Below are 16,186 nucleotides of genomic sequence, written 5' to 3' on the forward strand. Positions count from 1 at the left end.
GAGGCTCTGAGTTTGAAGGTATACCTTGAAATGCATCGACAGGTTCACCTCCAATTGACTCAAATGATGTCAATTAGCCCATCAGAAGCTTCTAAAGCCAGGACATAATTTTATAGAATTTTCCAAGCTGTTAAAAAGGCAGTCAACTTAGTGTATGTAAACTTCTGACCCACTGGAATTGTGATTATGTGAATTATAAGTGAAATAATCTGTCTGTAAACAATCGTTGGAAAAATGTATTATGTCATGCACAATGTAGATGTCCTAACCGACTTGCCAGAACTAGTTTGTTAAAAAGACATTTGTTGAGTGGTTGAAAAACGAGTTCTAATGACTCCAACCTAAGTATATGTAAACTTCCGACTCATATATATATATATATATATGCGTGTGTGTGTGTGTTATTTCAGAGTATTTAGGCAAGTCAACTGGCTAACTGTTCAATTGCATACCTGGGATACACATTGCTCAGTTTATAGACTAGCCAGCTCAACTTCAGGGCGGGCTTTCGCGCGTGAGGAGCAGCGGGTGAGAGTGGAGGAGAGGGAAAAAGCAGAGCGCGCTGCCAGAGAAGTGACGTCGGCAGGCACGAGCTTTAATAACATCACCAGTCCCAGTCCCAGACAGTGGTCCTCGCGGAGGAGATGACAACTAGAAGAAGATTGCCTGGGACTTGTGGAGTGCGAAATATTTTGTTTTTAGTAAAGGAATAATTCTGGGTTCAATGAATTTACAATTCCTAACCAGTGATGAGCTGGCTGCTAAAGTGGATTCTTATAGCAGCAGGGATTCAACAGGTGAGAAAGTGCCATTATAATACTTTATCAACACTTGGTTTAAGCCTTATGTACCAAATCTATTTATTTCTGATGTGCCAAATCTGATTCATGATTTCTTTAGAATAGAATAGTATTATTGATGCTTCCGATAAATTCACCGTGTATTCACAAGTTATCCCTCCATTTGTTAGTTGTACTTTACTGCCACCATGTGGTTATGCAGAGTCGTGTTTTGCATTTTACTCCAGATTCAAGGACTTCTTGGACAGTACTGTAATAGCATGACATCAACAAATATCAAATACTATGTTTCTAGTTTAATGTGGCCCTATCTGCCAAGTTAGGAAAGGTTTTTCATTCATTCAATACATCACACGTTAAAACTGCTCAAACAGTCTCAAAATATCTGGCCTCAAACTGAAGTTTTTTCACTCACACTGCATCAAATTGGGAGAGAAAAAACAACTGCTTACACAAAGAGATGAAGATGAGTCTATGATTCTCTATGTTGATTTGACCAGAGTTGTGCTCATGGTCTACCCTCAACATTCAGCTTGCACTTTCTCAACCTGACAACAGACTGCATGTGTGACACAACATTGGTCATTTCACCCAGGTTTGGCAGGGGTTAGAGGTCACATCAGTTATACACTCCACATCTGAGGAAAGAAAGTTCCAAGTTTCTTATCTGACCTATATGGCAGTATTATCAAGGTCACATTAGAAGTCAATCAAGATATTTGATAAACCATTTATCACTTTTTTCATTCCTAGATGCCCAAACAGCATTTGATGTTGATGTTATATGTCTGCTTGAGGTCACATTGGTCACATGGTCACACAAAGGTCACACAAAAGGTCAAGGGGTTATAAGTCTGAACAGGTGATGGTATTGACATTAATTTCAATACCAATTTTGTCTGTCTAGATATGATGGGGGTAAGGAACAATAGAGCTTTGTATACACGTACATAAACCGCCTAGCACAAAGCTTCTCATCTCAACAGAAAACACAGTTCAAATTCATGTTATGCAATATGTATATATATGGATTTGAAGAAAAAAAATTGTACTCTCTTCATCCAATTTCCCTTCATTTTTAGATTAAAAAGCTACATGGAGACGATAAACTGTTATTGTCATGATCAGTTGTTGTCTGTGTCTTTTTCATTACCTTGTGAAACACCCCCATAAAGCCCTTTAATGCTGAAAGTGACACGTTGGCTGAATCCCAAATGACACCCTATTCCAAAAGAGTGTACTATATAGGGAATAGGGTGCCATCTGGGATGTAACCGTGTTCTCTGATGTTGTTGTGTAATGACTGAGCCTGATGACTGCTGACTACGTTTCAGCAGCAGATTCCCTGGGTACTGGCTCTGTGGTACACCCATGATTAAATCTCATTTATCTGCATTAAACATCCTATGTGCTCAATGGATTTACTATTTGTTACTATAATTATATTAGAAAAATGTGAAGGCAACTGATGGGCTGCCAAGAACAAGCTTAGGAAAACAAAAATAACATGATTAAGGGGTCTTTTTCACATTTAATTAATTGCAGATTAATTGTGTCAGTATAACCTACCTGGATCAGAAGCGCTTTGGCTTTTATGATATTAATATAAATATGTTGAGGCTGAAATGTAATTAGAGAGGTTTAATACAGAATAAGACCCTGCAGTAATATAGGAATCTCCAAGAAAAGTTCATTTAGCACTGTTGGTCGGCCCATACTGGAGGCAGCGCTTGCTGTTATGACAGCATCAACATGATTTACAATTGTTTTCATTGAGACAGTTTCCTGTACACATATTATGCCTAGTCCTGGACTAAAAAGGCCTAATCTGTGTCTGGGAAACCAGCCCCATACAGAAAATCTGTTTGTTAAATGTTCAGACATCAGAAATGAAAGTTTGGCCCTCAGACGTTAAGCATAAAAAGTAGAGTGTCTCGTTCACAAAATATGACATTTTAAAGTAGCCCATTAGGCGATCTGGCTACTCCATGTGTAATAATGGGTTATGGAACACTCTGTATCCTGACTCATACGAGGAAGTCCTGCTCTTATAATGTGAGTCCAAGACTGAGAATCATTTTTGGAGTTATAAATACTGAGCCAGTCTGAGCCAGCGGACGAGCCAGTTTCCTCTGTAGGGACTTAAACAGTCTGGATCCAAGACCAACCGCCATTTGTTTGGTTGTAAAACTCTTCCTAGTGGCTTGTTCAGACAGCACATCTGTTTTGAGTGCTTTAAAAAAAGGGGTGCTTTTCATTTGATCACACACACAAATTGGGTTTCTGATCTTGGCATAAATATATACAGTTTGTACAGGCAATATTCATGTGGTGAAATGTTGGACACATTTTATTGTATTGTCACGTCAAAGAAACTATGAAAAATGGCCTACAGGCAGAATATTGTGTAGACAGGGGAACAAAAAGTACTTTGACTGATCAGCGTCATCTTTCTTTTACCTCCCTTACCCTGTTAATCATCCTTGATGTTGTTGTACAATCCGAACAAGAAGGCCAGCCAGACCTTCAGGCACATTCAGGACTTGCAACACTTATCTAGCCAAACAGGGGATTTGGGTCTATTAGTTCTTAGCCCGATATAGGACATGTTGGAAATAAAAAAAGATTAAGGACATGATGCTAATTACGACTTTGATCCTTGGGGCAACAGCCTATTATTCCCCCGTAACTGATGTGATTGTGATACAGGTGATCCACGTGCTAACAAGTACATGTGCTTCACAGGACGTTGGTGCCACCTTCATTGGGGAGGACGGGCTTGTGGTAATGGCTGGAGTGGAATTGGAGGAACGGTATCAAATACATGGTTTCCATGGTTTCCATGTGTTTGATGCCATTCCATCTACTCCGTTCCAGACATTATTATGAGCCATCATCCCCTCAGCAGCCTCCACTGATTGCGCTTTTAAATTGTCCCAGACATGGAAACCTACACAGATAACATACTGTACATCTTTGATGCTTTAGGAATGTCTGTTTTCTACTTACATGGTTTATTGTGTTATCAAAAGTCATAGCGTTTGACCATAGAAAACTAAAATATGTATAATGTATAGCAAAGTGCGTAACTAACTCCTCCCTGTCATCTAGGCCTACTCCCAGACCCAGATTTCCACTGCCATGCTGCCCCTAGCAGAATCCACAGACCTAGAGACATACAACCGGACCCAGTACTGCCACTGGCCCTGTGAGTGCCCCCTGGTCCCCCATTCCTGCCCTTCAGGGGTGAGCTTGCTCATGGATGGCTGTGACTGCTGCAAGGCCTGCGCCAGGCAGGTGGGGGAGGAGTGCAACGAGGCAGACACTTGTGACTACCATAAGGGATTGTACTGCGATTACAGCTCAGACAAGCCTAGGTACGAAAAAGGAGTGTGTGCATGTAAGTGTCATTTACCACACATACTCTAACCTACTAAAGACACGTCATGATTAAAGGAATAATCCACTCAAACTATATTTTGGTATTTGTTTCATTACTTCAGTGCTGATACAGTCCCAAAATATTTTGCATGTCAGCAATCTGGTTTTCAAGATATATCAAATTGTAACTTGCCATTATCATGATGATGTGGCAAGTTACAATCTGCAAGTCCTATATCTTGAAAACCTGATTGCTGATATACAAAACATTTTGGGACTGTATCAGCAGTGGACTAATGAAACAAATACCAAAAGATTTCACAATCATATTACCCAATGTCATGACATGTTTGTTTTTGTTCATATAACACTAAAAACATTGTCTGCTACATTACATTGTTATCATTACCTTATTCACTGTGTATCTCTCTGTGATGTAAGACTGCTGTCCTGACCTTCTTTGCCAGATATGGTTGGCGTGGGCTGCGAGCATGATGGTGTGATCTACCGGAATGGGCAGAGCTTCAAACCCAGCTGTAAATACCAGTGTCTGTGTGTGAACGGGGCCATCGGGTGCGTGTCCCTGTGTACGGACTCCCAGCCCCCCCGGGTGTGGTGCCAGAACTCAAGGAGGGTCAAGATCCCAGGACGCTGCTGTGAACAGTGGATCTGTGACGAGCCCAAGAAGGGGAGGAAGACTGCTCCAAGACATGCAGTGGAAGGTAGGACACAGATCCATCAATCAATCAATCAATCAAAAACAATTGATCAAGCAATCAATCAGTCAATCAGTCAGTCAGTCAGTCAATCAATTAATCAGTAGTGGCTGGTGTCCCATTAGTGATGGAGAAATAGTCCCTGTGTTCAATACCATTCCATTCCAGTCATTACATGGATAGAGTCTCGTGTATTGAGAATCTTGTAACACTAATAACCATGGTAATATTGAGCAATTCTTTGAGAACTGTGAAGCAAAATAGTTTGAGGACATTGCTTCATAGTACCGTCCTATAGGTTAACTCAAACCCTGTTCCCAGAGAGCTACCATCCTGTAGGTTAACTCCAACCCTGTTCCTAGAGAGCTACCATCCTGTAGGTTAACTCCAACCCTGTTCCTAGAGAGCTACCATCCTGTAGGTTAACTCCAACCCTGTTCCCAGAGAGCTACCGTCCTATAGGTTAACTCAAACCCTGTTCCCAGAGAGCTACCGTCCTATAGGTTAACTCAAACCCTGTTCCTAGAGAGCTACCGTCCTAAAGGTTAACTCCAACCCTGTTCCCAGAGAGCTACCGTCCTATAGGTTAACTCCAACCCTGTTCCCAGAGAGCTACCATCCTATAGGTTAACTCCAACCCTGTTCCTAGAGAGCTACCATCCTGTAGGTTAACTCCAACCCTGTTCCTAGAGAGCTACCGTCCTGTAGGTTAACTCAAACCCTGTTCCTAGAGAGCTACCGTCCTATAGGTTAACTCAAACCCTGTTCCCAGAGAGCTACCGTCCTATAGGTTAACTCAAACCCTGTTCCCAGAGAGCTACCGTCCTATAGGTTAACTCCAACCCTGTTCCTAGAGAGCTACCATCCTGTAGGTTAACTCAAACCCCGTTCCTAGAGAGCTACCGTCCTATAGGTTAACTCAAATCCTGTTCCCAGAGAGCTACCGTCCTATAGGTTAACTCAAACCCTGTTCCCAGAGAGCTACCGTCCTGTAGGTTAACTCCAACCCTGTTCCCAGAGAGCTACCGTCCTAAGGTTAACTCAAACCCTGTTCCCAGAGAGCTACCGTCCTATAGGTTAACTCAAACCCTGTTCCTAGAGAGCTACCGTCCTAAAGGTTAACCCAACCCTGTTCCCAGAGAGCTACCGTCCTAGGTTAACTCCAACCCTGTTCCCAGAGAGCTACCATCCTATAGGTTAACTCCAACCCTGTTCCTAGAGAGCTACCATCCTGTAGGTTAACTCCAACCCTGTTCCTAGAGAGCTACCGTCCTGTAGGTTAACTCAAACCCTGTTCCTAGAGAGCTACCGTCCTATAGGTTAACTCAAACCCTGTTCCCAGAGAGCTACCGTCCTATAGGTTAACTCAAACCCTGTTCCCAGAGAGCTACCGTCCTATAGGTTAACTCCAACCCTGTTCCTAGAGAGCTACCATCCTGTAGGTTAACTCAAACCCCGTTCCTAGAGAGCTACCGTCCTATAGGTTAACTCAAACCCTGTTCCCAGAGAGCTACCGTCCTATAGGTTAACTCAAACCCTGTTCCCAGAGAGCTACCGTCCTATAGGTTAACTCAAACCCTGTTCCCAGAGAGCTACCATCCTGTAGGTTAACTCCAACCCTGTTCCTAGAGAGCTATCATCCTGTAGGTTAACTCAAACCCTGTTCCTAGAGAGCTACCATCCTGTAGGTTAACTCCAACCCTGTTCCTAAAGAGCTACCATCCTGTAGGTTAACTCCAACCCTGTTCCTAGAGAGCTACCATCCTGTAGGTTAACTCAAACCCTGTTCCCAGAGAGCTACCGTCCTGTAGGTTAACTCCAACCCTGTTCCTAGAGAGCTACCATCCTATAGGTTAACTCAAACCCTGTTCCCAGAGAGCTACCGTCCTATAGGTTAACTCAAACCCTGTTCCCAGAGTGCTACCGTCCTATAGGTTAACTCAAACCCTGTTCCCAGAGAGCTACCGTCCTATAGGTTAACTCCAACCCTGTTCCCAGAGAGCTACCGTCCTATAGGTTAACTCAAACCCTGTTCCCAGAGAGCTACCGACATATAGGTTAACTCCAACCCTGTTCCTAGAGAGCTACCGTCCTATAGGTTAACTCCAACCCTGTTCCTAGAGAGCTACCATCCTGTAGGTTAACTCAAATCCTGTTCCCAGAGAGCTACCGTCCGGTAGGTTAACTCCAACCCTGTTCCTGGAGAGCTACCATCCTGTAGGTTAACTTCACCTCTGTTCCCAGAGAGCTACCGTCCGGTAGGTTAACTCCAACCCTGATCCTGAAGAGCTACCATCCTGTAGGTTAACTCCAACCCTGTTCCTGGAGAGCTACCGTCCGGTAGCTTAACTCCAACCCTATTCCTGGAGAGCTGACAGGTGTATAAAGTCGAGCACACAGCCATGCAATTTCCATAAACAAACATTGACAGTAGAATAGCCTTACTGAAGAGCTCAGTGACCTTTCCAATAAGTCAATTCGTCAAATTTCTGCCCTGCTAGAGCTGCACCGGTCAACTGTAACTGCTGTTATTGTGAAGTGGAAACGTCTAGGAGCAACAGTGGCTCAGCCGCTAAGTGGTAGGCCACACAAGCTCACAGAACGGGACCGCTGAGTGCTGAAGCTCGTAAAAATCATCTGTCCTTGGTTGCAACACTCACTAACTAGTTCCAAACTGCCTCTGCATGCAGCATCAGCACGAAATATTTTTGTTGGGCGCTTCATGAAATGGGTTTCCATAACCGAGCAGCCGCACTCAAGCCTAAGATCACCTTGCGCAATGCCAAGCGTCGGCTGGAGTGGTGTAAAGCTTGCCGCCATTGGACTCTGGAGCAGTGGAAACGCGTTCTCTGGAGTAATGAATCACGCTTCATTATCTGGCAGTCCAACGGACAAATCTGGGTTTGGCGGATGCCAGGAGAACACTACCTGCCCCAATGCATAGTGCCAACTGTAACGTTTGGTGGAGGATGAATAATGGTCTGGGGTAGGTTTTCATTTTTTGTGCTAGACCCCTTAGTTCCAGTGAAGGGAAATCTTAATGCTACAGCATGCAATGGACATTCTAGAAGATTCTGTGCTTCCAACTTTGTGGCAACAGTTTGTGGAAGGCCCTTTCCTGTTCCAGCATAACACTGCTCCCGTGCCAAAGCGAGGTCCATACAGAAATGGTTTATCGAGATCGGTGTGGAAGAACTTGACAGGCCTGCGCAGAGCCCTGACCTCAACCTCATCGAACACCTTTGGGATGAATTGGAGCGCCAACTGTGAGCCAGGCCTAATTGCCCAACATCAGTGCCAGACATCACTAATGCTCTTGTGGCTGAATGGAATCAAGTCCAACATCTAGTGGATCTAGTCCAACAACATCTAGTCCAACATCTAGTGGAATGCCTTCCCAGAAGAGTAGAGGCTGTTATAGCAGCAAAGGGAGGACCAACTCCGTATTAATGCCCATGATTTTGGAATGAGAGGTTCGACGAGCAGGTATCCGCATACTTTTGGTCATGTGGTGTATTAGGTCCAGTTTTGATGAATAATGTCTAAAAACCACTTCTGTCACTGCCCATATTAAATTGTAGTCTCTCTCTCTCTCTCACTCACACACTTCCTCTCTGCCTGTCTCTGTTGACATAGCTCTTCCTGTTGAGGCGAAGGGCCAGAGCAGGAACTGTGTGATCCAGACAACCTCCTGGAGTATCTGCTCTAAGACTTGTGGTCGAGGTCTGTCCCTGCGTGTCTCTAATGCTAACGACAGGTGTGAGATGGTAAAAGAGTCCCGCCTCTGCAACATACGGCCCTGTGAGGTGGACATCACCAAGCACATCAAGGTACATGTACAGAGTATGTGTATGCATACACACGTTTACCCACATATATGGGCACGGACACAAATCCATGCATACATGTACGCATTGCAAAGAGGTCTAATGTTTGTTATGATATCTATATTGAAGAGTTCACATTGCAAAAAAGACCTCTCTTATCTCTCAGCCAGGGAAGAATTGTATGAACATCTACAGAGAAGAGAAGCCAAAAAACTTTACCATCTCAGGCTGTGTCAGTAAGAAGTCTTACAGGCCTAAATACTGTGGGGTCTGCGTGGCCACGGACCATCGCTGCTGCATTCCCTACAAGTCCAAGACCATCAATGTGGAGTTTCTGTGTCCCAACGGTGCCGTGTTCATCTGGCAAGTCATGTGGATCAACGCCTGCTTCTGTAACCTCAGCTGCAAGAACCCCAATGACATCTTCGCTGAGCTGGAGAATTACTATGGCTACCCTGAGATCGTGAACTGAGACATTTCAATAATAAGCCATGCTCTTATTATGGGCTCTATTCAATCAGATCTGCTTAGCCAACATCCGCATAGCAGTTATTTTGATGGTGTTAGAGGTGGAACTGCTTTAGAGCTGTCAATCCACAAGTGGCTCCCGGTATTATACCTAAAGCAGACATTGCCATCGGCTGCATGGAGGCACATGAACAGCCACAGGAATGTACACCTCCATTATGATGATAGAAATGCGTATTAATTAGTTTTAATGATTTTACATTTGAGCGTCATTATTTCTATATAGCCTACACTTTCTCCTTCTGAACTTCTAACGGGAGTGTGGCGGGTGTGAATTTGTGACAATGGTCGCATGTGTAGCTGCTCACCGATTTGCATTTCGATCTCTGAAACATCCACTATGCAGGTGTCTGCTATCGCTGGTTAATGCCGGATCTAATTGTTCCTAGGCCTAAGCCTCCATCTACCCCTATTTTCACCTACTTTTCCTTTTCTCAAAGTTTTTTTGTTTGTCAGACTTTCAGAAACTCTGTTTTATATGTGAATTTATTTTATACATAGAGGCCGGTATTCAATCTAAGGCAGGTTTTAGAACAACGCTCCATACAGCAGACTGTCCACCTTGTAAAGGCAATTTCCCCAGCATTCACAGAGATGGCATTCAGTCTCTAGATCATCCATTGGATTGAATTCCAGACAAAGCATTTTTTCTTACAAGGGGATCTTTCTTTTGCTTTTTTTCCTATTGGAAAAATGTGTAAATCAATATTTTTTTTATTTTTTTTTAGCTCATCTTTATATGGTTGCTTTCGGAAATAGTTTATTGACTTACAAGTAAACCAAGTGTGTGAAATATTTTAGTTATAATTTATTGAAGTACATTTTGAATACTAAATGATTGAACAAATTGTTTGTCATACAGGTATTTTTATATTCACAGTAACAAGTTTCATGAAATCTCGTTCATACTCATGTAAAGATTGTTCAGTAAGAGATGACGTGAGATGCTACTATAGAATGCATGTGCTATATATATGGTTAAAGATCCTGTGGAACTGTGGTATCATTTGATCTTACAATCATTCAAAATGACGACAACACCAGGACAAAAAGTTATAGGTTTTTAATAAATACAAATTGTTATGCTATATTTAATGCTTCTCATCTACAGCATTAGGCAGTTATGCATCTTCATAAAGCGATGTTCTACATAGCCGGCAAGTGTTGCTGTAGCGCACAAAAGAGTGGGAGAGGGTTTTTGAGAAGCTCTATGGCTAACTCGGACCTTTACATCACATCATGTGGATCGGCTTGACTTTCTCAAATCCATCAGAACAAAGAAGTCTTAGTAAGTCAGAGGGTTTCCATGGCACATTATCTCTGTTTGCCGGGATTGCATAGAAATAACCATTTACACAAGAAGAAATATCCAAAAGAACAATTGTGCCTGAAGCCATGATCTGTTAATAAAGCAACAGTATGTGATTGTTTGATCAATGAAAGGATAACCTCATGAAATGCTCTATAATAGATCCAGAAGAATGTTAACTCCAGACGAAACAGACGTCCTAAAAGAGAGGAATCATTACAGGAATGTGTTGTATGTACATGATACTTTTCAATTCCCTCCTTTCCAAAGTTTCAAAGACTAATAGCAATTTGAGAAAATAAAAAAGACTGCATATATATTTATTTTTGATCCACTTGCCTACCTATTCTTACACCACTTCTCTCCTGTATCCCACAGTACATTAATCAGAATATTGAAAAGTTTACGATGAACAATTAGAAAGTCATTTATAGTCAGGTACACATTTGAGAAAGCTGTGTCATGTAATAAAGAACTATAGACACAAAAAAAAAACGGTCTTGATGACAAGCTGCTGTACTAAGTACTGGTTCTGCAGCCACAGCTTTCTCCCACATTCTCCGTTGCGCTGTGTCACTCTGCTGCGTTGCCACTAACAACTAGATATTCCACCTGACGCGGCAGATGGGAAGGGATCTGTTTATTTCAGAATACGTTTTTCCCTCTAAGGAATTTCCTTCATAATGCAGTAGTATATGCTTGCATAGCCTTACACACACAACCTCTTCGCATAACTCTTTGGCATAGAGACATTCTCTAGTTGTGTATGTGTGTTTGTAGGTGTGGTTAGTGGCAGCGCAGCAGGAACCAGGGTGCAGAGGTTAAAGGTTGAGTGTCATATAAGGGTCATCTAGCAGGACACTTCGGTGGACTTGAGCGCAGTGCTGCTGTTTGCTGTGCCTTCCATACTGTCCGTGTGGGAGCGGCCACGCTTCTCGTTGGTGTGTGACCGGCTCCTGTTTCCCTCGTTTGTGTGAGACCGGCTCCTGTTGCCATCCATGGAGTGGATGCTGGAGCCGGATGCAGTGCGAGAGCGGACCAGTCTGGTCATGCTGGCGGCGGGCACTGAGGAAAGAGGAGACCAGGTTAAAGATCCATTCACACTGTGTTCATGGTCAACTGAATTCTGAATGTGGGCACTATATTTCATATTTAATAATCATTATAGAACAGGTTAACTGGCATCCCCATTATTTTTATTTCTACTTTGCACATTCTTCCACTGCAAATCTACCATTCTAGTGTTTTACTTGCTATATTGTATTTACTTCGCCACCGTGGCCTTTTTTTGCTTTTACCTCCCTTATCTCACCTCATTTGCTCACATCGTATATAGACTTGTTTCTACTGTATTATTGACTGTATGTTTGTTTTACTCCATGTGTAACTCTGTGTCGTTGTATGTGTTGAACTGCTTTGCTTTATCTTGGCCAGGTCGCAATTGTAAATGAGAACTTGTTCTCAACTTGCTTACCTGGTTAAATAAAGGTGAAATATTAAAAATTTAAACAATTTAAAATCCTGTTGATATCTGAAGGTGCAGTTACTAATCTCACCCACCAGGTGACAGGCAAACTCCTTACAGGTTGACGTGAACACCCACATTTCTTTTGCAAACAGTAATAGGGTAACCAGACTTTTATGTTTCTACATAGTTAATTAAATACTTGTGTTAATATAATTACTGGTCAGCGTTGGTTACACAGAGAGTGTGTGTTGGAGTGTGTACTTACTGTAGCCCATTCCCTGAATGAAGTACTTGAAGGCCTCTGTCAGCTTTGCAGGCTGTTGGGTGAGCAAAGGAGAAAGTTAGCAACTTGTTTCCCTGGTATTATCCACATAATGACATAAGACAGATTCATGTCCTATCCTACAAACTGAGATAATGAGAGGCATATGTATGACAGCTGTTGTAGCAGCAGGTGCTGAGCTGGGTATTAGCTCTCCAGACCTGACGTATGTGCCTCATTGCTACTGTCACTAATGCTCTTAAGTCAAGCTGCCGTTGTATTACCCCCCTAATGATTATCCCTTTGCCACCCCACCTCACCTGCGTGAACATGTTAACCAATTAGAAACGCACCTGGTCAACCATGGGCAGGCCTCCGCAATCTGCCATCTGGAAAAAATAAACACGTCATTCAAGAGGGCAGAGTTAAGGTATCAGGTCAGCAGCGGTACGACATTAGTCACCCCCCATTACACAAAACAACCTCCCATCTAACACTTCCTCAATGTGAAACAAGTGTTTTCCATCAGCCTCTGGACAGTTAACAGTTTAGCGTCTGTAAAACGTGCCCATTTCAGAGCTTTACAGAACGCATTAGGTCACAGCCAGGGGCGTGCACATCATAGGTAGGCCAGACAGGAAGGATTGTGACCTGGGTCATGTTTATCAGGAACCAAGCCGAGGTAAACAAACTCAAACAAGGAGGGCACAATCTGGACTTGGTCCAATAAGAAACTCAAATGTTCCATTGCAAAACGTTTTCCATTACGTGCCTAATGAACAGACCCTGGAGGCTGGGTACAGCAGCATAGCCTCAACCTGCGGTCTCAGGGGTTCAAGGCAGCGCTAGTAAATCAGTCACCAGGTAGTTGCTGAGCTCCTGGAAGCTCATCAGACTGCCTAGCCAATATTATGACCTATTATTAGCAGGAGGTAGATTGTAGGGGGCCACTCACCTTGAGCAGTGTGGTCTTTGTCGGGTCCAGCTTAGTATTGCACTCTACCTGTAGATGCACAGTACAGAGTCTAATTGAGGGACTAAATATTTACCCTAATAGAGAAATAAATAGGTAACTGGGGGAGTAATATTTTATTGCTAGAATAGCTTTTGTGGTGTATGATTTCTTTCCCTTTTTTGTCCCATGTTTAAATCCTAAAAGTTTTAACCTTTGATAATATCTTGTTGGGTAGGTCAGGGCTCTCCAACCCTGTTACAGGAGGGCTACCCTCCAGTAGGTTTTCACTCCAACCCCAGTTTTAACTAACCTGATTCAGGCTGGGTGCGCTAGATTAGGGTTGGAGCGAAAACCTACTGGGCGGGAGCCCTCCTGGAACAGGGATGGAGAGCCCTGACTTAGATGAAAGGACAACACATGTTCTGATGAACATAGGGACTGAAGACCAGAGGTATTACTGTTAATGATTTGTTTATGGCCGTTAGGATTACAGTGTGTATTTGGACTTACCACAGCGTCAACAGCCGGAGAGCTGTCTCCTACCACCAACAGAGAAGGACACCTGAGAGCAAACATTTTTTATTGCTATTTTAATACGCAAGCCTTATTTGATTTAATAGAAGTTTGGTAATGCTTAGGTTGTGACGACTGTACTGATATAAGTGTGATGCACGTGACATCCTGGCAACTTTGAGAAAAAAACACTTTATATCGGAGTTGTCCCTGTTGACGGTCTATGCATATTCATGAGGCTAGCATAGCATCTTACTCTCCATTGAATACAGGCTATTGACGTCAACACCCATCATTGAATATTCAAGAAAGTATTCAAATAACGAGATGCATCCACCAATCCAAAGAGAGGAACAGGAAGGAGCTTGACAGCCCGCCGTTCCGCTCTTTGGTCAACGAATCCCATTGTTAGGGCGGAGACTAGCATCTTGTCATTATATCCATCTGTGGTTATAGTACTACAGAGACAGGAGTTTTTCCCGGACTGAGTAACCACCAGATCAGGCTATAACTGGGGCCCAGAGTTTCTAGGTCAGGGAAACTCATGGCTCTGGCAATAAGCCATGTGGGATGATTGAGGTATGCCAAAAAGTCTGAAGGTTTGGAACTCACTTCAGGGTTCTGACGGAGATTTTCCCACCAGGAATGGGCCTCTCAATCTCCAGATCCCGCCGGCTGAAAGGGAAAAGGGTGGGATATCAGTGAGGCCCAAACTGAACATACTGACATTTTACAAATATAATATTACATATATATGTTTATCTATTATAGATATGTAATAACATATATTGAAATATTAGAAATACATAGATAAGATACAGCATATTTCTACAATGAATATACAGGCGTCCTCTGTAAGATGTGATTATGTATATTAAATATATACATATTTATGTGGGGTCAAAGGATGTTCATGGTAATCTGTGTTATTCTCCTAAGTGAGGAGTCTAGTGTATTTACATGTTGTAAGACTTGATTAAAAGGGATACTTTGGGATTTTGTCAATGAAGCCCTTCATCTACTTCCCCATAGTTGGATGAACTCATGGATAGCATTTGTATGATTATTCTCTGCAGGAGCCCAGTGTATTTACCTGTTGTAAGCTTTGACAAAGTGGTGCAGGTTGTACTGGTTCATGTCGTTCATGATGTGATGGCGGTAGGTGGCGATAAGGTCATGGTTGTTGGATATTTCCTCCTACGGAGACAGAAATAAACACCTACTCAGACTCTGTGACCTAGTGACAGTACTGCAATATGTAAGCCTGCCACGAACTGTCCTATATCCATGTAGCCCATAATTGGAATAGATTCAATGGGATTATGCTGACGTGATTTGCAGTTTCAATCACTGTCTATTTTGGTGCCCACTGCTCACCTTTCCGAAGAGATGGCCGATGAGCATTTCAGGCAAAGCAGTGACCTGAAAAGAGATTGAAAAGATGATTTGTATATTTTTTTCCATGGGTCAAATAGCAATCATATACATAGCTACGTTAATACTGTATAAACAAGCTACGTGACAATGTTGACAATCTAAAAAGGGCTTTATAAATCATTAAAGTTGATGGATTGTTGTGGATCTGTGGTTGTGTGGAGATGGTCCTGTATAGTACCTTGTTTGCAGCCCAGTCCATCCACCCCTCAGCACAATGGTTGATGTTGATCAGAACCAGGCCTTCCACCAATGCTGGGTAGTCCAGCTAAAAACAGAAACAAACATTTGGTCAATGACTTCATAATGGTGAAACTATACAAACAGTGCTCATTGAAACCTCATAAGGGTCCATTTCATTCACTATACTCATTGAAACATCAACGTTTCGTCAGTTAGGAGTTAAAACATTTGTATCCCTCCATCATCTGAGTTTCAGCATATTGAGACGGAGTCCCTACAGGGCCGGGTGTTTTGGTACGGAGCCAGTCTACAACATTTCCAGACTCTCAGCGGCAGGCTAAAGCAATAAACAGGACTGTACACCCAAAATCAGCACAGCATCACTGGGAACATTCATCTACTATAACTTCTAATCCCGGTTTGATTAAAACTCTTCATAATGAACCAAACTTAACCGTAATTAAAAGGGGAAGGGAGGAGGGAGGAAGGCGTCAAACTCACAGCGAATCTCGCCAGGATGTAGGCTCCAGCTCCGACGGCTATTCCAATTATGCTTTTCAGGCTGTGGTTAACAAACAAACAGAATATGATCAGAATTTTTTGAGCCAATAGATGAGGGTCTAAGGCATCATAGTCTTTATTCATAAAGCATCTCAAAATAGGAGTTCTCTTCATTATGATCTAGAAGGCAAAACAGCACTTCTAATCTGAGACACTATGAAAATAGATCCTGAACAGTAAGTAGCATGACATGCTGACCACACCGCTCGCGTCACGTGTGCAAGCGTTGCAAAATAAATTGACACGTAA

At 42.8% G+C, this 16,186-nt stretch overlaps 1 protein-coding gene and 1 pseudogene across 2 annotated transcripts in view; one reads left to right on the plus strand and one right to left on the minus strand.

Moving 5' to 3' along the window:
- The first annotated feature begins 606 nt into the window (after positions 1 to 606).
- Positions 607 to 10,304, plus strand: LOC124043271 (CCN family member 4-like). The gene is made up of 5 exons (XM_046361665.1): positions 607 to 797; positions 3,912 to 4,200; positions 4,649 to 4,903; positions 8,534 to 8,727; positions 8,891 to 10,304. Exons 1-5 carry the CDS (start codon positions 750 to 752, stop codon positions 9,194 to 9,196), a joined length of 1,092 nt encoding a protein of 363 aa, XP_046217621.1. The 5' UTR covers positions 607 to 749; the 3' UTR covers positions 9,197 to 10,304.
- LOC124043270 overlaps positions 10,301 to 16,186 on the minus strand; it is a 31,280-nt pseudogene continuing 25,394 nt past the window's right edge. Inside the window, exons 7-16 of the transcript XR_006840292.1 lie at positions 15,878 to 15,938; positions 15,375 to 15,461; positions 15,137 to 15,181; positions 14,853 to 14,956; positions 14,372 to 14,434; positions 13,757 to 13,808; positions 13,247 to 13,294; positions 12,645 to 12,680; positions 12,295 to 12,346; positions 10,301 to 11,626 (exon numbers count right to left, since the gene is read on the minus strand). The product of XR_006840292.1 is annotated as a protein NDRG1-like (transcript). The remainder of the gene's footprint in view (positions 11,627 to 12,294; positions 12,347 to 12,644; positions 12,681 to 13,246; positions 13,295 to 13,756; positions 13,809 to 14,371; positions 14,435 to 14,852; positions 14,957 to 15,136; positions 15,182 to 15,374; positions 15,462 to 15,877; positions 15,939 to 16,186) is intronic.

Source organism: Oncorhynchus gorbuscha, linkage group LG09, assembly GCF_021184085.1.
Source record: "Oncorhynchus gorbuscha isolate QuinsamMale2020 ecotype Even-year linkage group LG09, OgorEven_v1.0, whole genome shotgun sequence".
Taxonomy (NCBI): Eukaryota; Metazoa; Chordata; class Actinopteri; order Salmoniformes; family Salmonidae; genus Oncorhynchus; species Oncorhynchus gorbuscha.